The sequence below is a fragment of the Lathyrus oleraceus genome, chromosome 2 (assembly GCF_024323335.1).
Source record: "Lathyrus oleraceus cultivar Zhongwan6 chromosome 2, CAAS_Psat_ZW6_1.0, whole genome shotgun sequence".
Lineage (NCBI taxonomy): Eukaryota > Viridiplantae > Streptophyta > Magnoliopsida > Fabales > Fabaceae > Lathyrus > Lathyrus oleraceus.
Window position 1 is genome coordinate 426823011 of NC_066580.1, and position 9363 is coordinate 426832373.

The 9363-nt window shown below is 34.4% G+C and overlaps 1 protein-coding gene across 2 annotated transcripts; it reads right to left on the reverse strand.

Annotated features, from left to right (window-relative positions):
• Positions 1–2904: 2904 nt before the first annotated feature.
• Positions 2905–6236, reverse strand: LOC127119919 (uncharacterized). 2 transcript variants are annotated; one of them, XM_051050284.1, is made up of 3 exons: positions 6035–6236; positions 3444–5805; positions 2905–3360 (listed from the first exon to the last, which is right to left on the reverse strand). In XM_051050284.1, the coding sequence occupies exons 1-2, from the start codon at positions 6200–6202 to the stop codon at positions 3445–3447; spliced, it is 2529 nt and encodes an 842-aa protein (XP_050906241.1). In that variant the 5' UTR covers positions 6203–6236; the 3' UTR covers positions 2905–3360; position 3444. The 2 variants fall into 2 exon arrangements, with proteins under 2 accessions (XP_050906241.1, XP_050906239.1); XM_051050282.1 differs by having other exon boundaries at positions 3444–5808; positions 6035–6235.
• Positions 6237–9363: the final 3127 nt, after the last annotated feature.

The window sequence follows — 9363 nt, forward strand, 5'->3', positions numbered from 1 at the left end:
TGAACATTCATTTATGTCTATCACAGTAGCCTAGTTACTTGTTATTAGAAAGGCAAAACAAGGACCCACTGCAGTATTTCAGCCACCAACAAGCCAGGAGCCAAAGGTGTCCATAAGGAGAAAAAAATAGGATGTTGATCAATTTGTATTGTTGTTGAACTAGGATCTTTATGTATTTTAGATGTTGAATTAATGTTGTTGAATTATGATCTTTTTTCTCTGTCTGTTTTGGGAATATTTTATGCATTTACGACCTTATCAATGTTTTAGTGATACTTCATGGCCTTATCAATGTATTTTGGGAGATTGGAGTGTTAGGTCGTTTATGTGTCATTTACTATAACAATATGTAATATTATTGATATCAAACAGATCCTTCGTGTTGCTGATATTTATGTGCCATTTACTATAATAGGACCTTGGTTAATATTATCAATCTGTAATAGTTTAGTTAATTTATGACCTTATAATCATAACAAAACAAGTCATTTATGTTTTTAAAATTGTAACAAAATAGGTCCTTTATGTTTTTATATTGTTAATAAAACAGATCCTTTATGTTTTTAAATTGTAACACACATGTCCTTTATGTTTTAAAATTGTAACAAATAGGTCATTCAAGTTTTTATTCGTGTACATACTAGGTTCTTACTGCAACATAAAATTTGATAGAAGTGCAACACAAATTAGATCCTTACTGCAACATAAAATTTGACAGAAGTGCAACACAAATTAGTCAGAAGTGTAACATTAACCATACCCAACAAGTTTTACAAGAAAGGACCAAAAGTCTTACAACACTAACAACAACATTACCCATAATCACCACTTCTTGACCAAAATACACATCAACACTACAACAATCAAAACAAAAAATATTATGACAAAAACTAGCATCTTTAGCATCTTTAACATGTTCTTCATCATCTCCTTAGTGTAGTTGTCATCTCCATGGATCTTTTCAATGTCCATTCTAAGTATGTTGATTTCTACATATTTTTTCTCACATTTAGAACATTTAGAAATTATTGACTATTGTATTTCTGGTTTTACTTCATCAATGTATTCTTTTTCATACCACTCAAAATAATTGCATCCACAATTATCACATTCACTCTGTTAACAATAACACTCACAAAGCACCAATTAATCTCTGCAAAACCATAACAGACAGAGAAAAATAAAGCAATAAATGTACCACAAAGTATCTGCAGCCCCAAAAGAGCTTCCCAAAGTTTCTTCCTTTCTTCTTAACTGTTCTTATCACTGCTTTGGCTCCACACATACATGTTGGTTCATTTTCAGGTTGGGATGCGCTCGAAATGAAGGGTTGAGAGTTCTAACTTCGTCGATTTGCTCATTTGCTAAGGTATGAAGCCATTAATGGAGAAGGGATAATTAGGGTTTGTTGCTTTATGTATTTCAACTTCTTCCCTTTTTTCTCCAGAAATATAACAAAGAAGACAAATACCAACTCAACAATGTATTGACACATCACCGACGTTAGTGCCACATAACCTTTTCGGAACGAAGTTTGGAGAAAAGGTCAATGGTGCACACATTAGTTAACTTAAAGGATCAACTTGTTAAAAAAACAAAAAATACAAAAAATCAATCTATCACAATAAAATAATTTAAAGGATCTCGGGTATAATTTTTCCTATTATTAACCATGGTATGCTGTTAGCCAAGGTTGTTAAAATCACTATTTAAAACCTAAACTCTATAGATTTCATGTTTCTAGGTCAACATTACGTGTTAAATCGCATGTACAAATATTTTTATGTAAAATCGAATCTTGGTATCAGATAAAGCACAAAGTGTGGCAGCTCACCTCCAATGGAGTAGTGCATTCAACTACATTGAATTGTATTTCAGAGTGTCACGTCCTTACATGACACCAGATGCTCACAGAGATCCACCTAGATCGGCACATCAGACGATATTAGAGGAGAAGCAAGCTAAGACAAATCATGTCGTTGATAATGTTACTTGCACGCCGTTGTATAAAGGCCATTACATGAGCGGGAATAGAGATATGAAACTTTCTGAAAGGCACTTCTGGGAGGACCACTTTGGATGTCATTCTATATGAGGCATGAACGACATTGGAGTACAAAAGGGAGAGAATGAACATGGATGGTCAAATATACCCAATAGTATTTGTATCATAAAATATGGATAGTATTATGGTTTGTAATTTGTCATTTTCATAATATTATAGATTCTAAATTGATTATAATATATGACGTTTTAATGGTATTACACCAATGTATGATAATATATGACGTTTTATTGTCTAAAGGGTGATTACAAAAGTAAATTTTCGTATCTTTTACAAAAATACATTTTCGGACTAATTTATAACAAAATGAGAGTGTGACTCACTTACGAATGGATGAAATGTGAAATAAAATGCGAACAAAAATATACTTTTAAAAATTTAGAGGAATCATTTTAGATTTTCATAGGACAACTCTTAGGGATGGAAGAACAGCCCTTGAGAATAATATGATTTCTCAATCTGCCTTCCCATAAGATGCAGCTCTTAAGGGGTAAGTTGAGCAATCATCAGCTATATTTACTTTCTTTCTTTTTTCTTTCAAAACAACACTCTTCTATATTTACCAATTCAGATCGGAAGTGGTTTTTAACAACTATAAGAAATAGGAAAAGGAGTTCCCTAATACAAATAAGAATGAAATGACAAAATTTAGCTACATTGTGCCTGGGAAAAATAAAAAATTGGGAAGCAATCTTTGTCTACGAGATTTCAGGCACCAGCCTTATCCCAATACCACTAGAGCAAGCACATTTGTAGTCTACGTTGACAACTATTTGTTTATATACTTCATTTACTATGAAATGTGTAAAATCAATCCCACCATTCATACCAACAAAATATAATAAAAAGAACTTTTATTTAATATATTTTTTTTTTATTTCTCTCATACATAGGAAAGTTTTAGTTTCCCTGAGAAAAATACACACACCATACATGGTGGTAATCATTTCTTCCTAGTCCCTTTTCTCCTTCCTCTCTTTTTTTTCTTCTAACTCCCCAAACAACGCCCAAATAGAGGGGAAATAAACAAAAGAAAGGAACTCCAACTGTTACCTGAACTTTAGCATTGCAGATAACTTCAAATGATCAGACGAATGATCACAGTGACAATACTGATCAAAACAATGTTTAATATTTTGGCATCCTTTTTCGAAGACTTGTGTGATGCTCCTGAAAGTCGCAATGAGCTAGCTATTCAATACTTGTGGCTGCACCTTCTTAGCTTGTGGTGTTCTTCACAACAGTTGGAATTATCATACCAATAAGAGACCTTATACCTTCTTTACACTTCTCTTCTATGAATATTATTATTATGAATTAATAAATAAATTAAATCATAAAAGTTTAATATATCTAATCAAATAAAATACATAGATACCTCATAATTGTTCATTACGTGATTTCATGTTCTGACATCGTTGAATGATGAGCTCATTGTCAATAGTGTTGAACACATCTTTCTCAATGTAAGTTACTAGACAATCATTCATCCATTCATCGGCTATTCGATTATGCAACATATTCTTCACAAATTTCATAGACGAATAGGCTCTTTCAGTGGTTGGTGTGGCAACAGGCAAAATCAGAGCTAACTTCAAAAGAAGATAAACTAATGGGTAAACAATATGTTTTCTAGTTTTGACCAACTTCTCTGAAAGATCATTGATTTCTTTTAAAGATGCAAAATCAGCATCACAACGCACATCAATGATGTAAGTTTCAAGTTCACTATCAAGCATCATTAAATCCGTAGGAGAAAATTCATGTGGATAAAAACTTGCAAATTCCATCACCCTTGTCTTATCAAATGCAGAGAACTTATTGATTGGACTCAAACAAGCCATAGAAAGGAGCAACCGAGCATTTGTCTCGGTGAAACGATCATTAAGTTCATGAAGTTGCATGCCCACAACAGTATAAAATAATTCAACACGATAGTGATGCTCTATTGTAATAGCTTGAGCTTTGTCTTCGCGTCGTGACTTCCCCTTAGAACAAAATATATCTTCCATATGAGGAACATAAATAGCATGCATATTACAAAATAAAATTACTTCTTGCAATAAAGACTCCCATCCTTTACACCTCATAGCTTGTAAATGTTGCTTTGTGATGTTAACTAAGTTCATAACATCATCGATGTTTTGGTCTTTTCTTTGCAATGCTTGTGACAATTCATTTGATATAGCCAAGACATTTTTCATCAAATGCAATGTGAATGCAAAATCAAACTCCTCAAACAAAAGTAAAAGACCATTGGCTTCAGCTCTTTGATCTACATTTAACCCATCTTCTTTCATAATTTCAAGAACATCAATTATAGCCGAATACATCTTTATCAAATTGACCAGAGTTGCATGATGTGAACTCAAACGAGTATCCATAGTTCGTTTGAGAATAGTTTCTTGATACAAACCTTGTCCACTAGTAATTTCTCCTATTTCCAATGTCTCTCTAACATCGACAATTTGTCTTTGACGAAGCATGTCATGTTGTTTGTATGACCCCCCAACAACATTCAATAAAGTGGACACGGATTTAAAAAAAGAACAAACTTGAAGGTGATTTTTGGCAATAGCAACTAAGTTAAGTTGTAACTGATGAGCAAAAGAGTGTACATAAAATGCATATGGGTTCTCCTCTAATATCAAACTTTTGAGACCAGAAAATTCTTCTTGCAAGTTGCTAGCACCATTATAACCATATCCACGAATTTTTGATATACTAAGCCCGTGTTTGCCAAATAGTTCATCAATATGCATTTTAAATGATAAAGCTGTAATATCTTTAACATTAACAATACCAAGAAAATGCTCAACAACACTTCCCTTTTTGTCAACATAACGCAAAGCAACAACCATTTGCCACTTATTTGATATGTCACAAGCTTCATCAACAAGAATACCAAACAATTCATCTCCAAGATCACTAATAATAGCATTAGTTGTTTCCAAAGCAGCTACATTTAGAATATTCTTTTGAATTGTTGGAGTGATCAATTGATAATTTTCTGAAGTGTTTCCTAAGACAAGACTTCTTGATTCTTCACACTCAAAAACAACTTTAAGAAGTTCAAGGAACTTACCTTGATCGGCAGAACCAGTTGATTCAATATCACACAAAGCTAAACCTTGCTTTAGTAAAAAACGAATGCAATCAATTGTAGCTGCTAAACGACTCGGATGCAGGTCACAAACTTGTTCAGATTGCTTATTAGACGATACCACTTGATTTTGTTTTATGAAATCTAAACATTTCTTCCAAGCAATGTTATGAGCACTATTAGGACCTCCAGCATGAGATGCAAGCCTTTCTTTCTTTTTCCAATTCGAGAACCCCTCTGTCACAAACGAATCACCACCTACATGCTTTCCAAAATCAGACTTAAAAAGATAACAACAAAAACAAAACGCAGCATCTTTTTCTATGCTATACTCTAACCAATTTCCATACTCAATATACCAAGATGGGCAAAATCTTCTTAAACCACTTCCAATTTTCCTTTGGGGAAAAGTTTGTTTTTTAGGTTGAAACGGTCCTCTTTGTAGATAAAATTTCCTTATCTTATCTCGATCATTCGGAAGATATGCTGACATTTTAATCCGCTTTCCGGGATCTAATGGCAACTCATCCAAATTAACTTCAATTTGTTGCTCTTGCTCTTCAGAACTAGATTGGTGCTCATTTGACGGGAATTTCCTCTTCAAAGGTAACTTCTTTTTGAAAAAACTTTCCATTATCTTCTACAATATTAAAAATAAAAGTTAAAAACAGTCAATTTGAAGTTACAGACACATTTAACTTCAACTCAAACCAATCAATTTGGTGAACTAACACAACACTCACCAAATAAAAACCCTAAAGTTGTGATTTTTTTGCACACAATAACAGTGGCATAATCGGAAGAAACATTCGGCGAAACAATCCTCTAAAAGAAAGATTACAAGCAGTGTGTAACAGAGCTGATACCTGAAGAGAAAAAACAGAATCAACGGCGTCGTCGGCGTACAGGTCTAGAGCGGATGAAGGAAAGAACGGCGGAGGGAGACAAGTGAGATGAGAGAAAGCGAGAAACAGTGTGTGTCTAAAGGGAGGTGAGAGTGTGTCGAGAAATATGGGGCACTTTGTAAATTTCATATTTAGGTGCTCCAAATATGAAAATAGAAATCTTTAAAGTATGTTTAATGAAAAAAATTATTTTGCATGATTTTTTATAAGCAAATAATATTGGAGTAAACGAGACATTCTAAAAGAGATAACTACATTGTTTAATTTTTTTTTCCAAATAACCAAGTTATTCAAATTTATTATATCATTAATCAACATTCTTCGATAATAATTAAAATACTTATATTTCAAATAAAAAAAATCGTAGGCAAGAGGAGGCGTATTAGAGATGAATTACAATGTTCATCATCTTATGTGAACACTGTGCAAAATTGAAAAGAATGGAGAAGATAAAGTGAATCATAAAATGAATGAATAGTATCATGTTTACGTTACACTTAGAGCTGGAATAAGTATCAGTAGCTCTTAACAGAAAATGTTAAATCTAACCCCTAGCTGTAACAACAAACAGTTTATTAATAGTAACGGTTAACTCTCAATCTTTTACTCTAATACCCTCCTCTCAAACCGAAGGATGGTGATCTTCAAACACAACCTTGAGTTTGCCTCGTAACTCCCAAAAAGTTGTTGTACCTAAAGGCTTCGTGAGTGCATCAACTATTTGGGCAACAATAGGAACATGTTGAATAGACATTATACCAACAACTACTATTTCCTTTAAAAATTAATATCTAATTCAATGTGCTTAGTGCGAGATTGCAGAATCGGATTGTGAGATAACAGAACACCATTAAGATTGTCGCATAATAGTGTTGGTGTATGAATAGGAACTTTGAGTTCAGCGAGTAATAATTCTAACCAGAGCATTTCAGAAGTTGTATGAGCAAGAGCTCTATATTCAGCTTTCGTACTCGAGCGAGCAACCAGTGATTGTTTCTTAGAACTCCAAGATATCAGATTTGGGCCAAAAATATACATGAGCCAAGGTTGACATTCGATCATTTGGGTCACCAGCCCAGTCAGAGTCGTTGTAAGCTCGAAGAGAAAACTTGGAAGCTGAGATGGATGGAGATAGTAGTAGACCATATTGAGTTGTACCACTTATATATCTTAACAACCTTCTAACAGTGGACCAATGAGTATCAAGAGGACACGCCATAAGTTGACAAGCTTTATTGCCGCTAAATGCAATGTCTGGTCTAGTCAACATAACATACTGCAGTGCCCCTACTATTGACCTGTACAACTGAGGATCATAGAAGTTGTTGGTACCATGTTTGCTGAGTTTACATGTGCTCAACATATGCGTGGGAACTCCATTAGCATTGCTCATCTTGGCTCTTACTAGAAAATCTTGGATATATTTAGACAGAGTTAGAAGTAAGGATCCATTGCTGCGAAATTTGACCTCAATACCTAGAAAATAACTAGGTTGACCCAACTCCTTTAGAGCAAATGCAGTGTGTAATTTGTTGATTAGATCATGTATGAGAGCAGAATTAGAACTCGTTATAAGTATATCATCTACATAGACAAGAGCATACATGGAAATACCTTGTTTGCCATAGACAAAAAGAGAATTATCACACTTATATTTAGTGAATCCAAATTGAAGTAGAGCTTGATGTAATTTCTCATACCAAGCCCTTGGGACTTGTTTGAGACCATAAATAACTTTATTGAGCTTGCAAACAAGATTTTTGTCAGTGCTTACAAACCCATGAGGTTGTGTCATATATACTTCATCATGTAGATTACCATTCAAGAAAGCATTAAACACATATATTTGTTGAATATCCCACATGTAAGTTACAGCAAGGGTTTAAATGACTCTAATGGTTATTGGTTTGACAACAGAGGAGAAAGTTTTAGCATGGTCAAACCCTTGTTCTTGATGAAAGCCCTTGGCAACAAACCTAGATTTGTGTTTTTGAATGGTTCCATCAGCATTTTTTTTGAGTTTAAAGACCCATCTACACCCTACAACTTTTCTGTTAGGAGGTAGTGTGGTTAGGGTCCAAGTTTTGTTGGCCTATAAAGCATTGAATTCACCTCTCATTGCCTTTGCCCATTCAGGTTTGTTCACAACTTTCTTTACACTAGTGGGTTCATACTCAATGTGGAATATATAAGCTTTGGGCTTTGACTTACCAGTTGTAGCTCTGGTGAGCATAGGATGATCATTATCAAGAAGAGGGAAAGTTGGATTACTTGTGAGAATGGATGGGGACTGAGATGAATCTAAGATGGGAATGCAAGAAGATAAAGAAATCTCATTAGAGCAGAAGGAAGGATTACGGTCTTGAGCTATACTGGTTACTATGTGATTATTAACCTGTTGTGCAGACACATTTTCCTCGGGACTATATGTTAAACCAGCTATGTGCTCAAGGTGGTTATTACCCTTGGGATAATTTGAGATCCCACAGTCTGAATCATAAGTGTGACCCTCAGGGTTGTTTTTTTGTATAGGAATCTCAATGTGGTCATTATCCTTAGGAAAATTGGATACAATAGGTCTTGTACTAGAGAAAGAAGAATTAGACAACTCATGAGAGTGGTTGCGCACAGGTACATTGACAGGACTGGGTTTGTTTGTAGATTAGGCTACAACAGGTGGTGCAGTAGCTGAGTGGGCATACCTATTTTCAGAGATAGGCTGGTTGAGACTAAGGACTGGACCAATGAATCCAGACTGAGAAGCCTTGTGAACAAATTTTTGATTAGCATCTTTGTCAGTCAAAGGGGACTTATCAATAGAGTTAGGTATGTGACTTAATACTATGACATTGTTGATAGGTAGAGATTTAAGAGAATTGTTTGGAACATGCATAAGAGAAGTTACTATAGGCACAAAGGGATCACTAGTAGGGCTAGAATTGTAGTCGGCATTGTGAGAGTTGTTAGGCATGCTCTCTTTAACAAACAACTTTGGAAAAGGAAAGGAGTTTTCATTGAATGTTACATCCTTATATATAAATATTTTGACATCCTTACTTAGACATTTAAACCCTCTATGTTGAGATGACACTCCAATGTAAACACATTCCTGATTCCTTAATTGAAATTTATGTTTGCTATAGGGTATTAGCAGAAGAAAGCATGAACACCCAAACACTTTTAAAGAGGTGTAGTCAGGTTGCTTGCCATAGAAAGCATGGAAAGGTGAGTTAGCTTTGATCAAGGATGAAGTAGGTAACCTATTGATGACATGAATTGATGTGAAGAAA